Source organism: Centroberyx gerrardi, chromosome 23, assembly GCF_048128805.1.
Source record: "Centroberyx gerrardi isolate f3 chromosome 23, fCenGer3.hap1.cur.20231027, whole genome shotgun sequence".
Taxonomy (NCBI): Eukaryota; Metazoa; Chordata; class Actinopteri; order Beryciformes; family Berycidae; genus Centroberyx; species Centroberyx gerrardi.
The window spans coordinates 3,897,011-3,924,510 of record NC_136019.1 but is presented as its reverse complement, the minus strand read 5'-3'; the positions used below and the strand labels follow the sequence as shown (position 1 = coordinate 3,924,510).

Sequence of the window (27,500 nt, the reverse complement as noted above, 5' to 3'; positions counted from 1 at the left end):
ATTCACATGGCTTTACATATACTGTGTATTGTATGTCCAACATTCAATAACCTATAGCATTAGCATCAGTACACATAATCTTATTTGAAGACTGAACAAGTGACAGCTAAGGACGGCAGCTTGCCTTGAATTCACCGATCACAGCATCCGTTCTGAGCGAGCGAGAGTCACACACCTGTCAGAGGGAGAGAGAGAGAGATTTAACATTTTATCCAGAGCCATTTACAAACCTAGATCAGCAATATTATAAAATCCAATAGTAATGAGTGCAGTAATACTCTGAAGAAAAGGAATATCCCTCTGTCTCCTAGAGAGGATCATGAAGTGTTCAGTATAGATATAAGCTTTTTTTTCCAACAAGAATGGAGCATAACAGAAAGAAAAGAGAGAAATCGTGAAATTATTAAAGTCACACTGAACAGACTTAAGTAAAGACAGAAGGTCAAACTCACAGTGATGAAGATCGGTTCGTCAAACAAGTCTGATGGAGTCTCAAAGAAGTTGAGGAAGAACGTCTGTCGCACAGAGAAACAAGACAAATGTCATAACAAGCTAGACATGCAACAAAAAGAAGTTGCAGTTTGGATTAGGGCCTAACAGATATATCGACACTTATACTGACTTATATTGACACCCATATTGATATCGGCATATATTTCACATATCAAATTAACACCAAATAAATGAGTATTCTTGTGACAAAGGGATCTGCAAGCATCTTTTGGAGCAGTTGGGGGTTAAAGAAGCAACAAGTCAGATTTTTACTGCCGCAGAAAAACAAAATAACCATGATACTGCAGGGGATTTATAGATTTGTTGATCAATACCAATAACTCAACCATTACTTCACAAGGTGCAGAGAGATTTCTGGCTTTTAAAACTCACTTTCTGGCCCGGGACAAAAACTACCCGCCCATTGGAGTTTAAAGAAACTCCCATTTCCCATCTATCTTTTTAAGTCATGAAGGCAGTCAGATACTGAAGAATATGTCTGTTTACCTCATCAAACATCGGGTTGTTTCCCTTCCTGATGCGGGTCCTCTTGGTCTGCCCGGCTACCGTTACCTTGACGACGGGCTTGATGTTGATGCCCGGCAACTGTCGGCCCTCGATGACCCGCACACGAACCTGGACAGGAGGACAGATGGGTAGACACATGTAGTTAGATGAATATTCAATAAAATTCAATGCATACAAAAGTAATAAATAATCTCTCCAGTCACTCTCAACTGTATAGAATCTAAAAATGACAGTTTATCGCTCAAGATATAAAAAACATACATCCTAATAATTTGTCCAGAAATGGCTTACGACAACGCTTTTTTAACTTTCCCTCCATGCAAGCAATAGTTTTGTCAGAGAATGTGCCATTTTTTTTTTTTTCAAAATGGTGGGTGTCTCATTTTGGAAAGAAACTCCTCAAATCAAGAAATCCCATAAAAATAATCAGCATATAAAATAAATCCAACCTAATCCTATGTTGAAGTGACACATTTTATTAACGAGTAGAAGTCAGTATAAGTAGAAGCCAACAGATGTAAACAAAGGCCTCTGTCTTTTCTGTTCAGTTTTGTATATTATGTTGTTTTCTGTCTACTCAGTGTTACATGTCCATGTACGTACAGTAGTAGTTTCTATTCTATTCTATTCTATTCTATTATTCTATTCACTTCTATTTAGTGTGTTCCCAGTGTAACAGCTCAAACTCACCACACAGTGGCACTGTGACTAAACATTGGTTTCAGTACATAACGATCAGCATAATGATCATCAGAGAGTATTTTTCTTTTCTTTTCTTTTTTAAATTTTATTTATTTATTTTATTTTTTAAGATTTTTTTTGGGGGCATTTTTGTCTTCATTGGGTAGTTCAAAGTGACAGGAAAGAGAGACAGGAGGGATTTGGAGACAGAGGGAGATGACATGTCCCAAAGGTCCCAGGCCGGATTTGAACCAGTCTTTTTTCTATCACTTCTCTCATAAGAAGGTTATCAGGGCGCTGAGGCTTTGACCCTTGAACTCCACACTGTTGGTTGATAAAGGAACTGAAGCTCATTCCTCTGTTCTGCTCATTGTAAGTTGCTCCGGATGAGAGCGTGAAACCAAATGCCTAAAATGTAAATGTTAAAAAGCTGCTAATGAAGGAGGAAAGCAGGATGAGCCGTCCACTCAGGCCTTGAAAACTGTACTGTCTCTCTCTCATCTCTTAAAGGAGTACACCAAGTTTTGAGAGTTTGGCCCATTGGTCAGTTTACCTAATATATGACGAGAGGACTGGCACCAAAATCATCTCTGTGTCTCTGATTTATCTTCATACTTGGATAATGCTAATCACCTACAATGACTTAACACACTGTATGCTAAAGCGTTAGCATGCGCAGCAGACAGAGATACCAGAGACACAGAGATGACTTTGGTGCCAGTCGTCCTAATTAAATAATAATAATAAAGCACCTGAGTGTCTGAACCAGAGAAGGAAGTTGACTGGAATCCAAACTCCCATTTTACCTTGATTCAATTCAATTAAATGTTGATTTAATTTGATTTGAACACACGCACCTGTATGTCCTGTGGTTTGTTAGGCAGGGGTTTGGCCTGACTGCTGGCTCCCCTCCTCCTCTTCTTCAGCCCTCCGTGGGTGTTGTAGGAGGGGGGGGAGCGTTTGGGGGTCTGGGCGGTGGGGGTCTCCTGGCCCGGGGGCCCCTGGGGGCCGACGATCACCATGGAGCGTCCGTCGTCGGGCCCCTGGTCCTCCGTGGGCTCCAGCATCAGCATGCTCTCCGTATCGTCCTCCCCCATGGTGTCCAGAGAGATCACTGGGTAGAGAGATCGATACTGTGACCAAATGTGATGCAAGCTGAAATTCCTTTTCAAAGACTTCTAGAGTGCGTTTACAGATTGGAATAGTTATGTTGAATTGGAATAGTAGTATCAAATGTTTAGATATTACACTTGGTATTGAAGTCAAAATTCTGATAGGACAATAGGAGATACTTCAGATTTGAATTTTGGTTATACAAATATTTTTTGGAGGCAGGGCTGCTGTGGAGGCAGAAATAATCTGGTTTTTCAGGGCGCAAGTTAGCTAACTGGCAAACTTGAATGTCAAAGAAGGAACTCTAGTCAAAATATAAATGAAAAATATAGCAGTGACTTCTTCTCATGATGTTGAAGGTCAGCTAGCTAACTGGATAGATTGCATTTTTCCAGTTAATAGCAAGAGGCAGTTAGCTAACTTGCACTCTGAAAAACTGTGGGTCTTTGGCTCCGCCAATTGTGGTTTAACTCAACCAGGGTTAGATTGGTTGAGATTATTTCTGCCTCCAAGAAATGTTTGTATAAAAACTCCAATCTGCTAGGACAGATAGGAATGAGAGTGGTGTAATATGTCAGTAGTGTGATAGATTTAAATTGTGATCAATTTCTGTTGCTGTCTTTCATTCAGGATTGTCTTTTATAATCAATACATTTTATTTGTATAGCACTTTTCGAAATACACAAAAACACTTAAATACTCAAATACTCAAAGATGTTATTCTAAATTTTTTTAACTTCATTCAGCAACACATGTCTAACATCATACAAGCCCATTGAATTGAACTGAAAATTAATGGAAAGAAAGAGAGACAAAGAAAGAGAGAGGAGTTCAGTCTGTTGGTGTCTCTCTTCTTCCATGGTGTCTAGAGAGATCACTGGGTGGACGGAGAGGGACAGAACCATAGATAGATCTAAGATGAATTGATAGATTGATTGATAGATAGATAGATAGATAGATAGATAGATAGATAGATAGATAGATAGTATTACTTGTGATAGTGTCCAGCTCCACACCGGGGTTGTTGTGCTGCAGGGCCTCAGGCTGGGGAGGAGGCTGGAAGATAGGAGCCGCTCCTGGGGGAGGGATGTAGGAGACCTGCAGGGTCAGCGTGGCCTAGAGGAGAAAACATGTTGATATGACTTGAATTAAACAGACGATTAGACTTTAATGTGATGGGTGTGACATATTAAACTATATGATGAGCGTTAAGTTGGTAAGGTGAGAGATCCTGAGGAGGAGATGCACAGCAAGGAAACCTGCAGGCTATGTGGCCTCGTGGAGAAGATATGTAAAATAGATTATAATAATATTCAATGCATATTATCATAAAGGAAGGTTATATGGGGAAAACAAGGGCTACTGGGTGGGGGGGGGGAACACACTGGTGGCTGAACCCCAATGTTGTGTCTCGTTTAAATGTTTAAGAGGGATATGAGATGAAACGAATTCCTAATTATTGTGTGAAAGTATCCTGTTTTCTCTGGACAGGATTGCTGTGTTTCCAAGGTTACTGACACAGTAAACTGTCTTGTCTTTAGCCCTAGTCTCTACTCCAAAACACTCTGAGTTGTAGCTTGAGAAGAGTCAGCTCAGTTAACCTGAACAAACTGTTAGCTAGCTAACTAGCCAGCAAACACACTGAATAATGTGAACATGCTAACGCTAGCTGCTACTAGCTACGTTAGCTAGTGTGCTAATCAGATGTGTTAACAACAAGACAGTTAGATACTATGGTTAGCTATTAGCGATCAGATGTACTAGTGATTAAATGATCAGTTCCCAGTCAGAAACCGCACAGAAATTAACCGTCTATTCAATTCTCTTGACGTTGTATCAAGTTGTACATTTAGCAACAGGAGCTGAGGACCTCCAAGATGGCCGCCAGAGGGTGAGTTATTTCACCTGAAAGTGCTCTATACTGTGAAAGCAGCACTGTAGCTGGTATGTGTTTGAGGTGGAGGCAAGGTGCCCAGTTTCCTTTAACAGGAAAAAGCAGCTTAAGTGATCAGCTGTGATGTTTCTGTAAACGAAGATATCATGGTCTGTGTGTACAGAAGACACATTCTCCGGCTCTGGGCTGCTGGATCATAACAATATTTAAATAAGAACAGCAACTACTCCCCATCTTCCATCGTGGGATGAAAACTCTCTCTCTCTCTCTTGAAGAAACACCTCTCGTTTCCCTCTATCCACTGAATCTCCTCTCCCCATATCTTCCCTTACTAAAAAGTCACATGTGAAAACCCAGCTGTGAATTCAAAGCACATAATTTCCTTTTTGGACATGTTGGTTTTGTATGTGAACATGTGAAATCTCCCATGTGAAAATGACACTTTCACCTGGGAATTGTCTCTTTGTATTTTTCACCCTATTAAATGAAATTTTCAAATGTGATGTCATATGTGATGTCAGAATACAACGTGAAAAAAAATTGTTCACATATGAAAACCAACAAGTCCAAAAATCACATGTGCTTTGAATTCACGGGTGGGTGACTTTTTTCACTCTCTTCTAGCATTAGTGATCTAGGAATTGAAGCTTATCCTACTGTTGCACTCATTGTAATTCATTCTGGATAAATACCTAAAATGTAAAATATAAATGTAGCTTTACAGTAAGATGGAGGTCAGGAGAATGAAGTGTGTTGTAACAAAACCCTGTCAGGGAAATGGTGAAAGAATTCCTTGTTGATCAAAGGAGCAAAAAATGTACATAATTAATGTTGTAGACACACACACATATGCAAGTATGAAGGCACACACACACACACACACACACACACAAACACACATACACACGCTGTACCTACTGTAAGATAAACACAGGCTCTTTCATTCTTAACCTCTGACACCGCAAACTGACTGTGGTCCTTCCCTGTGTGTGTGTGTGTGCGTGTGTGTGTGTGTGTGTGTGTGTGTGACATCAATCAGGTCCACTCTGACACTGAGAGGAAGACAGTGTTTTGGGTTCAGGAAATGAGGATGGGAAACACAAAGACGTTTCATCTGCTGCTGCTGAAAACAGCAGACTACTGTGGGTGTGGCACACCGAGGTGTGTGTGTGTGTGTGTGTGTGTGTGTGTGTGTGTGCGTGTGTGTGTGTGTGTGTGTGCGTGTGTGTGTATGTTTCACAAGAAGTGTGTATTTTCCGCTCCGCATAGCCAGGAGGGAAAGAGGTTATGTAGGTGTGATAAACAGAGAAAGTGAGAAAGAGCCAAAAAATGACATGAGAAAGACAGAGATCGAGATACAAAAAGAGAGAGAGAGAGAGAGAGAGAGAGAGAGAGAGAGAGAGAGAGAGAGATGAGGATGACAAATGAGATGAAAAGACAGTGAGTCAGTTTGAGAGTGAGACAGTAACTTGGAGAGAGACAGACGGAGACAGAGTGATACTCCTGAACAGTGTTACTTTGAAAATCTAGTTTTACAAGTTTTACATTGGAAGAAGTCGAACTACAGCAAAGCGAACCTCAAGAGAAACAGAGTTAACTAAAGTTACACAGAGAAAGTGGTTCTGCATCTATATCATGTAATACAAAATCACATGACTGCAAACGGATTAGGTAGCTGGATACAGTGAGTGTATTATCTGGCCGGTCAGGATGAAAGACAGGAGGAGGGCAGGGAGGTAGAATTCAATATACTGGTTAAAAATAGATAAAGGATGAAAAAATGTGATTTCCTTCATTTCTTTTATAGCTAAAAGCAGCTGGTATTTGCAGTAGAAGACAGTGGAGCGCAAACTTCCGCCAACTCTCCAACTTCAAAGCTGCAGGCTCCGTAACAGTTTATGTTTGTTTATCTTTTGTCTTCCGTGTTTGATTTTCTGACAAAATGGCACATGAATGCAACGCTGCCGACTGGGAAGTTCCCAGATGTCGGACTCTCCCAGCAGAACATAAACGCAGCATAATAGTTGGGGCTGAAAAATGAAAATCGCCTCAATTCCCAGATCTGGATCACTACCAAAATCAACCGATCCACCAAATTTCAGCACCAAATCTGTTACTTTTTGAGAGATCTTGCTAACAAGAGAGAGAGGGCGAGAGAGAGAGAGATAGAGAGAGAGAGAGAGAGAGATAGAGAGAGAGAGAGAGAGAGAGAGAGAGATAGAGAGATTGTTATTATAGTTTTATAATAAAATATCCAGGAGTCTCTCTCTCTTTTAAAGCCCAGATAGGAAACACAGAGTGACTTATGATGTGTGTGTGTGTGTGTGTGTGTGTGTGTGTGTGTGTGTGTGTGTGTGTGTGTGTGCGTCTCTCACCCCGGTGTTGTTTCTCTTGGTGTCCAGCAGGGAGACGGTGAAGGAGGCGGCCAGGTTGGGAGAGTTGAGGACGTCCCTGAGAGCCACCCTGCTCTCCCCCAGGAACCTGCACACACACACACACACACACACACACACACACACACTAGTTAGACAGCTGACAGTGACCTTAGCAATACAATATTCTCTAATTGTATGTGCCAATACGTAGTGTGTAAAATAAAAAAATATTATTATTGACAGCATTAACATTTGTCATTTTGTGGACACTTTAATCCATAACACCTTACAGTGCCATGAGTGAATGTAGTTTTGTTGGCCCTGGTGTGGACTGAACCCTTCAGCCTTTTTCATACACACCACCAAAGAGTAGAAGAAGAAGAGTAGAAGAAGAGTGTTTGGCCAATCAAAACATGATAGGTTTAGTGATGTAGTCAAATGTAGGCAGAAGAATAGGAATAGAACACAGAACTACAACTGAGGTTAATTCTGTGGATTTTCTCACATTTTCTAACATTCAAGTACAAGCGCACACACACACACACTCACACAAAACTCAAAAACGAAACACCCTATTCATCCTGTTATCTATTTATCCATCCATCCATCCATCCATCCATCCATCCATCGAACCGGTCCTGACCAACATACAGTACATTTTGTGTTTATGTTTTATCCATCCTACTGTTCTCCCTCCCTCTTTACATGCACATACATGCAAAATGCATGTGATGTAAAGAACTCTATATCTCCGTTAGAGTCTTAATTATTTTATGTACAAGCTTGGGTCTGGCAACTTTGTTCCTCACCTGTTTTTTTGTGTGAAAAAAGGAAGATTTTATTTTTAAAAAAACTGTCCTAACCATGCTGTGTTAGTACCATGCTGAACCCCATTGAGCTGCACAGGGAATCAAACCTCTGACCACAGCAGTGTTAGCACCATGCTCCGCCCATTCAGCTATAAAGGACAACATCACTTTTACCATCACTTCATATTTCATTCATTACACCCAAAGAACGAATTGGGAAAGCAAAGCAGAATAGAATTTAACCACAGAAAAGGATGATTATAGAAGTGTTAGTTGCTATGGTGACAACACAAGTCTGGACATTAAGGCTGTAAAGTCTGTCACACTGTGAGAACTGAGCAGATGAGTCTGTTAGCAAACTGTCAAAACTCAACTGGAAGCTAACGTTAGCGACGAGGCTAACGTAGCTTCATCACAGACTGTACTTCTCTCTCTAGCTCTTCTAGTCAACATTAGCATGTTAGCAATCCATGGCAGCAAGGAGACAGAGAAGCTGCTTTGGTTCTTTGCTGTAAAACCTCTCAGCTCAGTGACTTGCTGTGAGTCTCTTTATACAGAAGCTAGGTTCACATCAAAATGGCCGCCACTCGGACCAAGTTGGAACGTTGATTTGAACGGGAATGACCGTTCTATTCATTCAAGTTCTGTGAGTTGAACTAATTACGAAGTAGTAGATGAAGTGATTGCTCAAGGACACTTCAGCTAGGTAGATTTTTGCTGACACCGGGGCTTGAACGTGGGTTTTCCAAGTTAAAGGATGGTGTGTCTACTCACCACACCACCATGCTACCACTGTTATTGAATGGAAAACAGTAGAAGAAGAGTGTTTGGCCAATTAAAACACGATAGATTTAGTGATACAGTAAAATGTAGACGGAAGAAGAATAGGAATAGAACACAACTGCAGCTGAGGTTGATTGGACCATTGTGATCGGTGCGATAACCAATCGCTATTCCGTTCCAATCAAGAAGTAACCCATTGTGTTCTAGAGTCGCACAGCAGTTCGCGTTCCGGAACGGCCGTTTCCGACGGCGACGAGGAGCCGCATTCCCTGGATTCCGAAGCCTCCTGCGTCCATTGTGGTTTTGTGAGTGTGATTATTCCGCCAGGCCTCGCTCCCGCTCCGCAGTACAAAACAACACTGAGCAGAGCTGGACTGCAGCCAGCTGCCTCAGATAGACACAGAGAGACTTGCTGTGTGTTGGGATGGGAAGGGTTCTGGTTATCACTTTTTAAAAAGGGGTAACTTTAGGGTTAAGGCTGAGGATGTAGTGGAGGGTAAACACACCAAAACACACTGTGTAATAGGGTTTACCCACATTTTTGGCCCTGACATGAATCTTCATGAGGTAAATTCATAGTACACATCATGATAAGTAGTATCAAACTGATGTAAGTTATACTGTATGAGGATAGGGTCTTTAAAGAGGGAAAGGTATGAACATAATCTCAAGACAGACATATGATTATGGATTATACACTTATCAGCCACTTTATTAGGTACACCTATCTAGTCCCGGATGGTCATCTGTTGCTATAGCAACATCTATCATAAGGTGCCAACAACGTGTGTGTTGTGAGATGCCCTTCTGCACAGCACTGTTGTACAGACTGTCATTGGAGCATTTGTGGCCTTTCTGTTAGCTTGAACCAGTCTGTCCACTCTCCTCTGACCTCTGACCTCTCTCATTAACAAGCTGTTTTTTTCTGTAAACTCTACAGACTGTAGTGTGAAAAATCCCAGGAGGGCAGCAGCTTGTTTCTGAGCTGCTGAACCAACAGTCAGACCGCTCAAAGTCTCTTAGATCACGCATCTCACCCATTCTGATGTTTGGTCGAACAAAAAACGAAACCACTTCACCCTGTCTGCATGCTTTATATATTGAGTGGCTGTCATGTGATTGGCTGTTTGGAGGAGCAGGGTAGTTGCGTTAACGAGCAGATGTACCTAATAAAGTGGCCAGTGAGTGTATTTTGGGCATAATGAAGTGAATAAATTGACAAAATACAGAATAGGTCTACATAAACAAATAAGGCTAAACAAACCCACTGCTTGACTCAAGAACAAACCCAGTGTTTGACGTTTGGTCCGCACGCACCGTGAGAAAACTGACGAATCAATCAATCAATCAATCAACAAATCAATCAATGAATGGGTGGAAATATGAAGGAATAAGAACTCAATGACCACAATGAAAGGATGACCCCAATTCTTTAAAGCCCCTTCCCTAAGCTTGTCATCTTGATGGAGCGGACCGGTCCAAAAATAACCATCTGAAGGGGTGTTTCCCCCCTCGGCTTCTTAAAACAAACAACATGAGCCAGACGCCGCGCCCCTGTCTGTGCCCTGAGGTGGTCCGGCCCGTCCTCCCCGTCCCAACCCTGACAATGCTACGCTCTTTATCTCACTTCCTGTATTCTGACCTATGGGAAGGAATGATGGGTATTCCCCTCCTTCTCTTGACTGGCTGGACGAGCGTTCCCATGGCAGCAGCGTTACTATTCTGGGGTGGAAGTTAGTTGGAATATCCAAACCCATATTCATTCATTTGGAAAAGTTCTTGATAAAGGTTTTACTTTTTCCACTGAAGTCATTTAGCTGATGCTCTCATCTCTATGAACCAGTAATCCTTTGACCTTATATTTTCATTAATTTACATGAATTCATGCAAAATCCCCTTAAAATTAATTAAGGGATTTATTAATGGAGGAGATCCCATCAAAACCTCATTAAACTCCCCCCTTTATCTTGACTCCTGACTTTCTAATTCAATGAAAAATTCAGGGAGGAACTTTCCATTAATTTCCACTTAATAACCCTGTAAACCTGCACAAAAGGCATGAAAAATCCCTTAATTACTAGTGTCTCTGTGAATCAACCCATGAATAAATCCCTTATAAACCCATGATACTAACCTTAATTTTTTAAAGCTATGTTATGTTTAACGGATAATTAATGTTTATGTAATGGAGAAATTAAGGACAGTTCAGGGATAAAATTAAGGGGTTTGGTTAAGCACCAAAATGCCGGTGAAATGGCAGATAAATCAACTAACTTTTGGAGATAATAACTCTAATTTGGATTCCTGAGTTATATACAGTCTTTGGTCTTTGGTCCTCTTCTCAAGCTTTGTCCCTGCTGGCCACCGTACGCTCTCTCTGACCGTGAGCCAATCAGATCAAAGCAAAACAATGTCTCTGCATCAAACAGGCTCCTGATTGGCCGCCTGTTACGCCGCTCTACACACAGCGGTAGCGTCTAAACTTCTGTTTCTCCGCTGCTTGGATGGTAAACTAGCCGAATATTAGTTAATAACAGTTAGTTAATAATATGTTAAAATATTCTAACACGCCAAAACGCTCTCTTGTAATTTTTAATTCACTTTTGAATTCTGTTGCACTTTGATGAATTGATCCACTGTATAAGTGAGTGAGCAAGTTTCAAATTAAACACACAGTAATTGATTCAACACAGGAAATATCACTGAAAACGGGTAATTTGACATATTTCTATGAAAAATGTACATTCATTATTTGTGGCAGGTAATTTCACACACACACACACACACACATACACACACACACAGCGGTCAGTACCTGTTCCTCCCCATCTTCTCATGGTCTTTGACGACACAGTGAAGCTCTGCTCCTGAGTCCAGAGGGATTCCCTTCAGATCCCATTCAAAACCCTGACAGAGAAGAGAGACAAGTCAAGAGACTATCTACAGCTGTGGTGTATATTACATAGATCACATTCAAAATAATTACGCAGTTATCTCTTGTCCTGGAATTTTACATTTTGTAAACTGCTTTGACTGCTTTGTTTAGCAGTCAAGACGAGTAACTGGAATTGTGAATGGAAGGGAAAAGAGAAAGAGAGAGATATGTAGTGCAGATGGGAGCTTGTGAGAGCAAATCACAACAGTAAATTGTATTTAATTCACAGTGCGGAGGTTCAGGTAAAAGCCAAAAAATAGAGGAACCACCAACAGAAAGTGTCTTAAAGCTGCAGCAGGTGATTTTGAACATTGGCCCCAAAATGGCTGCGAGAGGTAACCGTTTGAATTTTGAGGACTTTAGTATTCAATCAATTAGCAAGGACGGGACGCTCTTCTCTACTGCAGACCGCTTTGTGATTTAGGATGATAAGACAGGCGGATTTTTACATTAAAAATCTCATCTAGTGCTTCATCATTTTAGGGACCAAACCTGTGAGGAGGCACCTGCTTTCAATAAACCTTTTATCCCTCATTTACTCAAGTGTTGCTTTTATTTAGTCAGTTCCCTCCCTGTTGGGTGAGTAGCCTTCAGGACATACCTCGTTCCAAACGGGGTTAGGGTTGTTCTTGATGACTTTTGTCTTCTTCTTGGACCCTGAAGAAGATGGAGAGAGGACAATTATTAGTTCTTGCTCAGTGTAGTAAATCCCTTTAAACCAAAAAAACAAAATCCACCTTGGTGCCAAACTACTAGTAGACCTATTGTAAATACATTTCTAATACTTAGCTCAGCAAGTTGTGTTGTGGGTCTAATTCAACCAAACATCTATGAAGTCCACTTCATAACCTCAATGACATATTACGTCTATCCAAACCATGACCACCTCACACACACCTAACACACACACACACACACACACATTCCTTTAATGCTCCTTAGCATCGATTCTGCAAGTGTCTGAACTCAGCTTGTTGTGGTGTGGCTGTAGATCCAGTCAGTAACGTTCTCAGTAAAAGTGAATAGTGTGATCAGGTTAGCTAGCTAACAAGCTGACATTATCTAAACACTGAATCAATCAGATGGATCAGTGATGAAATGATCAGTTCAGTCAGAAACAGACAGAAATGAACCGTCTGTTCAGTTCAGTAGAAACACAACGGCCGCTTCACCTGACAGCCTTCTACTGGAGGGACGCCACACACCCTGAGCATGATGGGATGTTAATCGCTTCATATAGAGACCAAACCTGTGAGGAAGCAGCTGCTTTCAATATACTTTGAATCCCTCATTTCGTTAAAGTCGAAATGAAACGGCATTTCGAGAGCATCTAACTTCCGTATCGTGACGTATTTCCGAGTGAAACAGGAAAGACAGGCGGGACGTAACGTTGGGAGGAATTTGATTTGAACGTTGAAAAGTGGGCGTGTCATAACACCCGAAGACACACCGAAGTACCGTGCTGTTGCTAGCTAGCTAACTAATGAATCTTAGCCTCTTAGCTCTGTGCGCTAAAAGTTGAAGATTGATTGATGGGTGGATGTCATGATATTATTGGTTGAAATTAGTTACGGGCATGCTTACGTAAGCACACGGCATATTTTGTTTTACAGGAAGAAAACATGATTGAATTTTGATATAAGAACACAAAGAAATTGATTTTTGGTATTTTTTTTGGCATATATTGTTAAATAGGTGCACAATATGACCGGGGATGTGATCTAAAAGGGTTAAAAAGGCATTTTTCATTTCATCTCGTCTTTAAGTGTTGCTTTTATTTTGGCAGTTACTTGTATCTATGATCCACTAATAACAGGTAATGCAACTTTACTCTGTTCAGTCTCATACACAGAATGAGTCATCAAGCTGAAGAAATGAAAGCAACCTCACAACCAGTAGACCTTTCAAGCACACACACACACACACACACAGTAGTCTAAATACGCTGTTCCCAAATGGCATCAGACAATAGCATAAAAATATGCACATGATGGTACGTTGTTTGCGTGTGTGTGTGTGTGTGTGTACGTGGGTGTGTGTGATCCTTCTGTGACTTCCTGTAACATGGAGTTCTGAACTCTGATTTCCTGTCTGTCGGGCATTCTGACAGGAAGTAGGAAGTGGGATCGACCAATAAACTGCCAGGACTCATCGACTACTGAAGAGCTCTTATCAACAGAACACAACACACTCATGCACACACACACACACACACACACACACACACACACACACACAAAAGACTGTCAGTATAGCGGCATTGGACACAATTCTCAATATTTCCATTCATTCTTATTTGAAAGAGGAACCAACATGCTAACATATGCACATACACACTCAAGCAGACACACACACACACACACACACACACACAGGTTGAGATGTTCTTTCCAGATGAAGGGAAACAGAGACAATGACTATTGTTTTATTTTAGCAGCTACTCATCCATTTCCATTGGACAATAACAGACTGGAATAAATTATAGGAAACATGAGTGAAAAAATAAATCTTTCAAATCAGAGGAAGATCAAAGAGTTTCGTCCCGTTTGGAGATGAGAGTTTAACAAATGATTTTCCCTTTGGGTTGCTGTGGAAGGACTTTAGTTTCCCTTTACTCAACAACAAAACCACTTCTTGATTGGAAATCCAATCAAGAAGTGATGACCGACCGGCGGCTTTGATCAGCTGAAACAAAGCTGCACACACACACACTCACACACACACACACACACACACACACACACACACACACACACACACACACACACACACACACACACTCACACTCACACACACACACACACAAAAAAAGCACATGTGAAAACCTGTGAAAAATGTGAACATGTGCTTTCTGAACATGTTGGTTTTCACATGTGAACAATTTTTCTCGCATTGTATTCCGACGTCAGGTGATTTCTGATTTTTTTTTTTTTACTTCTGATGTAAAATTATAAAATTCAGTTTCTAGATGAAGCGTCCCTTTTTTCCCACATGTGAACTTTTTCTTTCACATGTCCACCTGCTGTTAGATCTGTCAGTATTTGTGTCACGTGTGTAAACTTCTTTTCACCTGCAAACAGACAATTTGCAGGTGAAAACGTCACTGGGAAATTTCACATGTTCACGTATGAAAATCAAAAATGTTTCCAAAAAGCACATGTGGGTTTTCACATGTGACTCTTTTGCACACACACACACACACACACACACACACACACACACACACACACACACACTGCACTGCTAACACTGAGTATGCTTCTTTGAAAGCAAATCTCAGCTCCTGAGTGTCGATGCAACTTGATTAATGTTCCATAGAATTATTGATCAATTATTATTTTGTCCACGTTTGGTTTGATATTTGAGTACACAACTGTTGGGCTCCAGATTCAAGCCTTTACTACACGTATTCCAAATGTGCACACACACACACACACACACACACACACACACACACACACACACACACATTCTTCTCTGTATGCACACCCAGAGAAAAGGTTGTTTTCTTTCCTGTTTTCCCCACAGTCATCACCCAATGTGAGAACACAGACACACACACCCATCCACCCACCCACACACACACACACACACACACACACACACACATACCTACGTAAGTGTACCTCCGTTCTTGGAAGATATCTTCAAAAACACCTCCACCCTTCCACAAAGGGTCGAGAGGGTACGTGGTGTGTGTGTGTGTGTGTGTGTGTGTGTGTGTGTGTGTGTGTGTGTGTGTGTGTGTGAACTGACTAACCCTTTCTTACATGCCTCCCTCTTAAATCTCCCAGGAGTTGATATCTGAGTGAGTTGGTGTCTCAGAGACAGGAAGTGGCACAGTGTTTACTTCCTGGTTGGTTCAGTTTGGCACAAGACAGGAATAGACCAGACTGAGACCTGCAGGGCTGCGAGAGACGTATGGGAAGGCTAAGTTTAGACCTGGGCTGTGTGTGTGTGTGTGTGTGTGTGTGTGTGTGTGTGTGTGTGTGTGTGTGTGTGTGTGTGTTACTAAACCTGTGGCGACCAGTTTGAGTTTCAGAACGACAAAGTGAGCGGCCTTTTCAAATTTTGGTTTAAGGCTCAGGTTTTGGTTTTGGTTTAAACTTAAATCCAAAGCCACTTAGCAGGTTAGGTAGGCAGAACTTGTCTTGACTCTATCCAAACATTTATTTATAATTCCACTTCTTATAATTGGCGACTCACAAATCTAAGGAAAGTCGGAGATCAGGATAACGTGTCTTGGTAACTTATTAGCGAACTAAATTTCTTCTACATGCAAGTCGTCAATTTTCATCCACACTGATAATTCTTCTGAGCTTCTCCCAGACAAGAATCCACTTGAAAAGATCTGACCTGTCTGTTCTAAATTATTCTTAATTACACATTTCGTTAAATTACGTGACGGTGTTACGGTCAAAAAACCTTTTTGTTCCACAGCTCCTGCTAACCTAGTCGACACGTTTTTCTATCTAGGAACCTTCCAGAGGCTCGACGTTGTTGCACATGCACAGCAGTTCAAATGCTACAAATAATAAAGCAAAAATCTACCATATGATGCACATGGCTAAACTGTATCTAATTATTAAAATAACAATGCTCATTAACAATAAAAGGCATTACCATAACAACATAATACAGAAAGTTCAGCACTCTTAGATATAAATATAAACGTCATTCTACATTATTAGGAATCGGCTTTGGCTCTTACAACTGGGTAGTTAGCATGAGCAGCGATAAAAATGGCGATGACGCGGCAAAAAAGCCACACCTACAAAGTGCGGTACAAGTGTGAACCCTGTTCAATTTCTATGGGCAAAACAATAAATCGACAACAGCAAGATCTTTAAAATGTTTTTTCTTGAAGCCTCAAAATGCAACACGACTCCTCTCTTGAACGTTTGACGTTTGCACGGAAGTTTGCTAGCTTGTTAGCATTTAGTGACTTCCAGAAAATAAACATTTTAACAATAATGCAGTTCTTTGTAACCGTGAAAAGGCAACGACAAATTACTTACACCAAATACGTGTCACATAAATTATAAGAACACAGAAAATGTTGAAAAGAGAAACTCAAACTGCAGCAAACGGAAAATCCAAGCCCCGCCCACACTGTTTGATTGACAGGGGAAGGTGACAAAGATGCAGACTGAATCCCCCTTATTACCACTTTAAGTCAGTCTGTAGTGGTTAAGATTATGATTATGAACTCCTCACAGGTATCGTGTGTGTGTGTGTGTGTGTGTGTGTGTGTGTGTGTGTGTGTGTGTGTGTGTGTCCAGCCTATATTTAGCAGAGGTCGGGGCTGAGGCAGGGGAAGCTGAGAGCGGGTTGCCAGTTTTTATTTCTGTTTTTAACACAGAACAACACTTGTCTCTCCAACAACAACACTCAGGCCGGAAATCCTCTCTGCAGCACACACACACACACACACACACACACACACACACACACACACATCCAAACATACACAGGTAAACACACACACATACATTGGAACACACACGTGCAAACAGACACCCATACACAGCTGAGTAAACCAATTATATTTCTGCCTTTTCCCCCTTCAAAGACTTTATTCTCATATAAATCACATCAGTTTTATATTACTGACTATGATGTCTATTATGAATTCTCCTCCATAAAGATCTACAGTTTAAAAGTCTTAGGCACATGTGAAAAAAATCCATAAAGCTGAAGAAGATGCTTTAAAAATAATGAAATGAAAAGTATCTAAATATCATTAAAATGTACTATAAAGAGCAGTCTGCTGACACACTAATGCAGAAAACAAATCAATAAACATCTAAGACAAAATGTATATAAAAATTCTAGGGTGCCTAAGACTTTTGCACAGTAGCCTACTGTATTAGTCTAAAAATGTAAAAATAAAAATAATAAAACGGTGGGTAAACGGTGATTTTAAGTGGGTTTACCCTCCACTGCATCCTTGGCCTTAACCCTAAACTTCATTAGACAAAACAAACATCTGACCAAAAATCTGTTATATCTTCATCATTTATTTTCCTCTCAAAAGACACATTTCTATATATATAACTTACATCAGTTTGATACTATGAATATATTACTGCTATGAATTTGTAATATAAGATTTACGTCAGCCCTTACAAAGGTGGTAAGCTCTATTCCTGACCCTCTACCACTACGTCCCTGCACACACACACACACACACACACACACACACACACACACACACACACACACACACACACACACACACACACACACACACACACACACACACACACACACACACACACACATTTTTTGCGACATTCCCAAAGTTTGCATTGAATTTGCTCAACAGTTGGATGGAAAAAGACAGTGATTCAGTTTCTCTACAGCTTTCTCTACAGCTTTCTCTTCTTCTCCCTACATTGCTCTCTACTTTATTTCCTTTCTCTCTCTCTCTCTCTCTCTCACTCTCTCTCTCTCTCTCTCTCAAACACACACACACACACACACACACACACACACACACACACAGCCATCTACCCTCTGTATAATCCTGCATGCTACCCTTCTCTTCATTCCTCCCTTAAGACTTCCCCTGCTTCCTTCTCTCTCTCTCTCTCTCTCTCTCTCTCTCTCTCTCACACACACACACACACACACACTCTCTCGCTCTCTCTCCCCCCCCCCCCACCCTTTCATCTCTCTCTCCATAGCTCTCTTCTTACTCAGGCAGATATTATTTTCTCTCATTATCGTCTCTAATGTCTATAAATGGACATGGCATCTGATGTCCGAAGGGGGAGGAAACACCCGTGCGCACACACACACCTACACACACACACACACACACACACACACACACACACACACACACAAAGATAAACACACACACACTTACAGACATGGAAGAGAAAGACAGGAGGAAATAGACTGTTGGAGACTGTTCTCAACATTTTCATTCCTCTGTTTTACACACACACACACACACACACACACACACACACACACACACACACACACACACACACTATGCTCTAAATTCCCAAAGTTGTTGCGACCCAGAAACACTTGTCCCACTTGAGAGCAACAACGTAGAGAGCAGCTTTCCTAAAGTGCCACTAACTCATTATTTTCTCATTCCAACTCTGCATTTAGGCAGCTAGCAACAAGGGTGCAATGTTATGAAAAGCTCATATAGTAACTGTAATTTTTTTCAACAGTTTTTAGTTGAAATTACAGGAAAAATCCCCCTTAGATCCTTTCACACTGTTATATATCATCAATCTGTGATGTTCAAAGCATTCCAGCTGTTTTTTTGTGATGAAGTGTTGTGATTTACTTTTCTGGTGAACCCACTTTCCCTCAGCCTGCCTCGTCTGTTTCCACTGCGATTTCCTACGTTTCCCAGAATGCCTTTCAACAACCACCAGAGGACGGGCCTGAACTTGTTGCATTCAGCTGTCGGTTATTAATGTAGGTGGAGAGAGGAAAGTAAGAGCGAGAGAAGGAGAGCTGTTCCAGTCGAGTTGTCTCTTACTTAAACTCTTCTAGAAATAATCCCTCGCTCTTTGATTCTGAGGAACTGACAAAACCAAAACCTCTGAGGTTTTACATCCTGAAACATTTTCTCATATCAAACTCCACTGGAGCTGCTGGAAACATCTGCTGGTGTGTAAAGTGACTGCAATTTTTGTGTTTTTAGTTGAAATGAAGGTTTTATACAGTAGGTAGAGTAAGTTTTAAGACCCTGAGACTTATGAAACTCAATAAAAACACAACTCAGAATTTTAAAAATGCATGGTTGTTAATCAGAAAATAAGACTGCTCTTATTTTAAATCCCCAAAACTCTCTAAATGCCTAAAGAAGAGAGGTGAACATGTTGCTAAGGGGAGGAGGGGAGTCATATGACATAACTCAGAGACAAGAGTCACACACACACACACACACACACACACACACAGATATACGTTGCTCTAATCAACACTCATACAAAAGTCAGAGAGTTACCATGGAAACCTGAGCACATGCATGTACAAACATATGTCCCATCCCTTTTGTGTGTGTGTGTGTGTGTGTGTGTGTGTGTGTGTGTGTGTGTGTGGGATGGCACCAGGAAACGTGCGAGGACAAAGCCAGGAAGTAAGAGCAGAACTCAACTCATTAAGAAAGAACAACAACAAACTGAAGCTGCTGGAAAAACAGACAGCTGCTTTCACTCTGAGCCATTTGGCATCCCCAGGCCAGTGTGTGTGTGTGTGTGTGTGTGTGTGTGTGTGTGTGTGTGTGTGTGTGTGTGTGGAGGGGGAGTTCAAGCTTTCAGTTACTTGTGTCGCTAGATAACTGCCAGAATTACGGAAAGCCTTTGGGGACATAAATCCATTTTATTTACGTGATTACGATTATTTTATTCCCTGTGATAACAAGTTAATTTTCTTTGTTTTCTCGAGATATGGAGTTATTTATGTCATTATCTCGAGGTCACACATTTTGTTTTCCTGAGATAATGAGAAAATTATCTCGAGAACTCGCGATAACAAAATTGTTTTTCTCGACCTAATGAGATAAGTTGCTTTTAAAATCATTTCAGGAAACGTGATGATTTGTTTCCTTCTGCCCCGGGCTGAAGCAGCATCACGTCTCGCTACTACAGATCATATAGACTGAGATAAATTTCTAATTTTCTCGGGAAAAAACAAAATGCGTTAACTCGAGATAATGACATAAGTAGCTTGATATCTCGAGAAAACAACGAAAATTAACTCGTTATCACGGGAAAATGGCGTAAATAAAATCTAGGAATTTATGTCCTCAATGGGCTTCCGTAGAAAATACAGAAGAGGAAGTTACTAAAGCATTTTCAATAACTACAGACGTCAGATTCTCACTTTTTACATTTTGACTTCCAGATATCCACTATAGACTAACAGTTGGGGGGGAAAAAAACAAACAAAAAGAAAAGGATGGAAGGGTGAAAGTTTATTAATTGCTAATTGCAGCACTGGGTTCTGGTTCACTGGGTTCTGGTTCACTGGGTTCTGGTTCACTGGGTTCTGGTTCACTGGGTTCTGGTTCACTGGGTTCTGGTTCACTGGGTTCTGGTTCGCTCTGTAAGCAGCTTCTTCTTCTGCGTTTACAAAGCGATTAATAAACCTTCCCCCTCGTCTTGTTTACAGTTTTACTTCCGGCGCTCGTGTTCGACTGTTGCCCCGTCCTGAAGAGGAGCTGTCGGGACAGTCCTGCAGCTCAGATACAGGAAGTGCTTTGCTCATGACCAACTCACTGGCTTTACCTTTACCAAACACACATTTCCACGGCTGGTCGGGGATTTGAACCAGCGACCCAGAGGTCAAAGCACACTTCTTTAAAGCCGCTCTAGAAAACTTTCACACTTTGGCAGCTCCGAATATCAGAGAGAGGCAGCTGTTTGAATATTAGGACTTCAATACCCAGAATCCCTGTAAGAGGAAAAGATCTAATGTTGGTGAGTCCAGATTTCTCTGCTCACTGCTGTTCAGGAGACAGTTTGTTTCGATTTGTCACTTCCTGTCCGCGACCAAACCCGACACAGGAATCACACTCGGGCAAAAGAGAGAATCTAGGATGGGACACTCTTTGTTTTTGTTGTTTTGTTGTTGTTTTTTTTTTTTTTGTGTGAAATCCACAAGGATTTGCCCCCCAAAAAAATTTCCTGCAATATAACAAATCTGTTCTGCCTCTGTAGCATTTCCCTCTAGAGGAGCTGGTTGCTGGACGCAGGTTTTTCTCCATCTGGGTTCGCTGTATCTTACTGTACACTGCAAAAATGACAAGCTGATTTTATCTTGTTTTTCAGACCTATCAGCTTATTTCAGGATATTTAGTCAGATTCTCTCACTGCACTGTCAGATCATCTTGCTGGTTTCAGTCAATTTCACTTGATTCATGCCAATATGACTTCTTTCAAGAAATCATCATAAAACTATGAAGAAAATCTGGAAACAAGAAACTTTCTCCAAGACAATAAAGTAAATGTCCTGAAACAAGTTACATTCTCCTGGAAAAAAAAGCAAAATTTGCTGAAACCGGTAAAATTATCTGTCAGTACAGTGAGATGATTTCACTATAAAAAAACAAACTAAAATAAGCTTGATAAGTCTGGAGACAAGATCAAATAACTGAACAAGCCTGTCAGTTTTTGCAGTGCAGTCTGAAGTCTAACTAACTTCGAGGCCCCGTGAATCTCCCATGATCCTCTCTTACCTCTGAAGGTGACGCTCCCCAGCGGGTCGGAGTGTCTGAGGTTGTTGGCCCGCTGCAGGACGCAGCGCAGCATGGCTGCCGCTCGCTGCCTGAAACCTGCAAGGCCCAAACGACTCCTGCAGCGAGGGAGGGGGGAAGAGGGTCAGACCGGGCCGACCGGTAGGCGATGCGGTTCAACCGGGTTTGAGAGAACCGGGGTCAGATCAGGGGTTTGTTACATCACCGGAGGAGACCAGACCAAATCACCAAAAATCACCAAAAATCACCAAATCAGCGACTAATTGGTAGCAAAAAGAAAGAGAAAGAAAAGAAAAAAGTGTCTGTCTGGTCAAAGAAAAGTTCCTAGAGTCCTTTCTGGATGCAAAAGTGAAAAGTTCTGTTTAAAAATCCGTTATCCACCAGTTGAAACAGAGTGAAACCTACTTTTACACAAAATTAAATCAATTTCTAATGTTTTTTTAAGCCAAATTTTTGAGCCAAATTTTACAGACTGGATCCTCTTCCAACTCTAAAGCTACTGAACGATCTTCAGGTAGCGATCGCTTTCCAAGATCAACGTTTTGGAAATGAACCCATCAAGTCCAAACGTCCCAAAATAACAAAAAGCCCAAACCCTCCGCAGGCCCGGCCCCGTCCCGTGGAATTAAGGTCCGAAACTACAAAATAAAAGCTCTGTTCCGAGCGGAGAAGCAGCGGCGTCCCTCGATAAAAACCGGCTTCTCTCTCTTTCTGACTGTCTCTCACACACCCATAGGGAAGGAGGGAGACAAGAGAGCATGCCAGGGACACACACACACACACACACACACACACACACACACACACACACACACACCTCACATCCAGAGGAAATCTCAACATTTCCTGTTCTCTTTTCCTCTCTCTCTCTCTGGTCTCCTGGTTGTTTCTCTATCTGCTACATCTCTCTCTCTCTCTCTCTTACATTTTCTACCTCTCTCTCTTTTAAATCCCTCTATCTTCTTCTGCCCATCTCTCAATGTGTCCTAAACAATCTATATTAATCTTTTTCGGGTCAGGTCTGTTCAGTAAATTGTCAAAAAGTCTCTAATCCAAGACATTCCTGTGCATTTATCCATGTTCTTGGTGAATAAAGTGACTGTGATTGCCTTAAAATGTCCTGAAACTGGCAAACTTTACATGTCATTTCTGATAATTCTGATCCTACATCAACCTCTTTGGCTTCGGGGTTTTTAAACATTTTTTTGAGCTCTAAAGTTTCACAAGAGAAACGTATTTGTCACTCACTTGGACATTAAATCTAAGGACTTTTTAGTGAAATTCAAGGAGTCAAAATTGGCCTGTTTAGGGGTTAATGCATGAGATTGGCCAAGATTACTACAAAATTACCCATTTTCTTTTACTCCTGATCTTATCAAGTCAAGAAACCACCGGGTTTGTCCTGAGGAAGTGAAGTGTTGATGAGACGGAGAGAGAGCTTGAGCCATGTTGACGAATTTGGGTCCTATATTTTCATTTAAGAAAGGCCATCCATTCATTTTCAAAAACTTTCAAAGCCTTCCACAAACTTTCAAGGGTTTTCCCTTAATTTAAGAAACCAGGCTGTAGAGTAACAACGACCACACACACTGACCTAGAGGGAAACATAAAGAAAACAAACCCCATTCCCCCAGTTTAGCCAATGTGGGCAGTAACATCACACACTGTACACACACACACACACAACACACACACAGAAGCACGTGCACCAACACACATACAGTGAGAGAGCGCCACCTGCAGATATGAACCAGGACTGCTGTTTCCAACCAGACCTGAACTGTCTGTAGTCTAAAACACATGAAGAAGAGCGGTTGTTTCTATGAAATGGATGAAGACAAAAGACTAAATCTCTTCAAAAACTACTTCCTGTCACTCTGACGCTGAATCACCTCCCCGTCCCGTGTCTTCCTCCTCCTAATGTGCAGATTTAAACCCACAACCCCCCGGGTCAAAGGCTCACTTGACCCTGCAGCCTCAAAGTCACAGAGAGAGAGGTTCAAGATAAGAATATAAGAATTTGAGTTTGAGTCTCTTAGCCTCATATGTAGTGCAGACAAAATCGCGCATTAGTTCTGCCTGGACCTGTTGTTCATACATCATGACCTTATTGACCGGGACACATGACATCTTGTTACTCACAAACAAGCCCAAAACATCTCACCATTGTTTCAGCCTGACTGACTGCATGACAACAACAGATAACTGTGAATTATGTGACTGAGAGCTGATGGAAATGTGCTTTCGCTGTTAAAACACTGGTCTTTTAATACAGTAAATTATTATTTATATAGTATTTATATTGGAGATTCTGTATTCTTTTAATACAGTGCATAAATGTTGCTTTAATGCAATGAATAAATATTATTTGCATCAAGGCTACAGTCGTGTTGAAACACACGTTTGCATTTCCTGAGGAGGCGGAGTGGTTTTGTAGGCGAAGACATTTTAAAGTAGAGGAATGCAAGAGAAAAGATTAATTTAGAGTTCGACTGATGTGGGTTTCTGAAGGCTCAGTATCTTTAAATTTGACCATTTTCATGCCAAATAATTACAGTTACTCAGTGTTTCCCTTTTTGTATTTTTAGTTTCCCCTGTTTTATTCTTGTCAGGGTGGAAAAGCCTCCGAAACTGGATTTATAGACCATCATGGGACACTAAAACTCTCCACCACATCTATTCAGTGATTGGGAAACTCCGGGACACATCACTGCCTTTAAATGTTAATTTAATTGTCTGTAAAACCTAAAAAAATATCTTTGCAGGTTTCCCAGACTGTTTGTCTGTAGCTGTTTTCAGGGAGGAACCTCCATCATATCAGACATGGACGACATGGCTGTTATCTGATTTGTTTCTATTCTATTCTATTCTATTCTATTCTACAGACACAGAGCATGTGAACATGTTTACAGCCTGCAGTAGAAGCCTGTGTGAGTCTGATTCTCCGTGCTTCACGCCAGATCAACCTGCGTCTCTGCAGCAGATCTGTGAACATCATGAGGAACACACAGCGTCACATGACAGGTGGAGGTTCGCTGGTTTCACAGTGCGGGGCGGGGCGGGCGGGCGGGCGGGGTTATGGAGGAGTGTGGAGGGCAAGAAACCTGAACCTGAATGCATCTTTAGCAGTTTATCTGAGTCACGGTTAGGGCTGGCAGGGATCAGAGGAATGAGTCGGCAGTTTGGAAGAGAGCGAAGTCACGATGAGGCGTTTTCAGGAGCAGATTCATCTACAAAGTGCTTTATGTGAAACAAGTAGAGATTTACAGAACAGAAAGACTCAAAATACAGTAAAAAACTAAATAAATTCTCCAACTGACGAAGCCGCAGCCTCCGCAACGCTTTCTGTTCGTTTATCGTTTGTCTTCCAGGTTTGATTCTCCGACTAAATATCACACGAAAGCAACGCTGTTTAGCATCAGGCTTGGAAGTCCCGGGTGTCGGGACTTTCCCAGCAGCACATGAACGCAGCATAACAGTTACGGCTAAAACACAATAACCGTCTAAGTGGTGAAATCCCAGATCCGGATCACCACCAAAATCTACTCAGCTGATCCTCACAGACCAAAAGCGATCTGTCCACCGGATCAACAGAGGTGGGGACTCGAGTCACATGACTTGAACGAGTCAGACTCAAGTCACAGTTTTAATAGCTTGAGACTTGACTTGATGCATGAAGAGAAGACTTGAGACTTGACTTGACTTGGGTTCTGGTGACTTGGGACTTGACTCTGACTTGTACTTTGATGACTTGAAAAGGTTTCTAAAGTCTTGACTTGAGATCTTGTGTTTGTGTAAATGACTCAGATTGAAAGTGATGAGATTTGTTCCAGCGGACGACTGAATTTAAATTCTGTTTTCTGAATTTGTATGGAATGATTGAATTTATTGAAGTTGAAACTGATTATAGAAATCAAACTCATGATGCTCTTACCACGTTTTTATCCTGTTAAAACCATATTGCATTGAAAAGTCCTAGATATTTAGTTTTCTTTAAGATATTAAATTGATACTGGACTCTTGATTTGTTCTGACTTGACTTGCTGTTCTACATTTAGACTTGGAACTTGACTTGAGACTTGTGCCTCAAGACTTGAGACTGACTTGGGACTTGAGCAAAATTGACTTGGTCACACCTCTGCCTATCAACCTATAGCTTGTGCTGTCGGGCCTGATGTGGGGGAGTCGCCCCTGTTTCAACTTGGCTCTTGTCCTGCAGCGAGACACGGTGAATGAGAAGCTTTAGAAAACTCTTTCTACCAGAATTAGTCAGCAGCTTCACTCTTCTCCTTCCCAAGCCCCCCTGAACTCTGTTGATAGTTTTACACACAAGTCATTTAGGTCTGGGGGTTTAACACCGAAGACTCGGGACGATTTGAGCAGACTCAGAGGTTGTAAATGAGATATTCTGCCCCCCTTTTTTATCGTTTTAACTTCTACGCAGAGCTGAGGAGAGCTAACTCCATCTGCAAAGGAAACCACACTTTCTGTAGCTTATAGACCCACACAAGTGAGTGAATTTAAAAATCTTCAATCAAGAATTATAGGGGGGAAAAAAAAAGTCATTTCTAACCCTTCTTACGCTGTCCCGGCTCCGAATGTTACACACAAAAAGTTCACCTCAAACTGTGTTCTCACATTATGCAAATGAGCTACACACACACACATGCCACAAGAGTCGTGTGCTTCACTCTCACACATTCGGCCACAAGTGTGTGTTTCCTCCCGCAGCGTGTTTCACTTCATGTTGGCTACAGTTGGGTTTCTCTTGTTCTCACAGCCGCGGTGCAGAGAGCGGTTCAGGTCACACGGGCTGGTTCCACATCACAGGTGGAAGTGACCCAAATCTGATTTTTACTCTCATGGGACACAGATCCACAGATTTGGGCCACTTTGGTATGTGGTTAAGGTTAGGGTAAGTCTCCAGGAAATGAATGTAAGTCTATGTAAATACCCCAAAAGTGACTTAAGTAAGACTGTGTGTGTGTGTGTGTGTGTGTGTGTGTGTGTGTGTTGTACTCCAGGCACTGGCCTATATATATCACACAGGGAAACTTTTGTGCAGCGAAACAGAAAAAAGTGTCACGAGTTAATCTGAAGTCACAAAGATCTTCTACTCTACTGTACTCTAATCTACTCTACTACTGTAATCTACTCTACTGTACTCTACTGTACTCTAATCTACTCTACTACTGTAATCTACTGTACTCTAATCTACTCTACTACTGTACTCTAATCTACTCTACTACTGTAATCTACTGTACTCTACTGTACTCTAATCTACTCTACTACTGTAATCTACTGTACTCTACTGTACTCTAATCTACTCTACTACTGTAATCTACTCTACTGTACTCTAATCTACTCTACTACTGTAATCTACTGTACTCTACTGTACTCTACTGTACTCTACTGTACTCTAATCTACTCTACTACTGTAATCTACTCTACTGTACTCTAATCTACTCTACTACTGTAATCTACTCTACTCTACTCTACTGTACTCTAATCTACTCTACTACTATAATCTACAATAATCTGTTTTACTTTCATCTACTCTACAGTAATATACTGTAATCTACTCTATTCTACTGTACTGTCACTCTGCTATATTCTATTCTACTCTACAGTATTCTACTATACTCTATTCTACTCT

The 27,500-nt window shown here is 41.3% G+C and overlaps 1 protein-coding gene across 1 annotated transcript in view; it reads right to left on the bottom strand.

Annotated features, from left to right (window-relative positions):
* The window catches only part of dysf (dysferlin, limb girdle muscular dystrophy 2B (autosomal recessive)), a 109,021-nt gene that overhangs the window by 81,018 nt on the left and 503 nt on the right, over positions 1-27,500 (bottom strand). Inside the window, 8 exon segments of the mRNA XM_078281761.1 lie at positions 125-175; positions 453-515; positions 1,000-1,128; positions 2,559-2,815; positions 3,807-3,930; positions 7,084-7,189; positions 11,491-11,582; positions 12,212-12,267. Coding sequence (XP_078137887.1) covers positions 125-175; positions 453-515; positions 1,000-1,128; positions 2,559-2,815; positions 3,807-3,930; positions 7,084-7,189; positions 11,491-11,582; positions 12,212-12,267 — 878 coding nt within the window.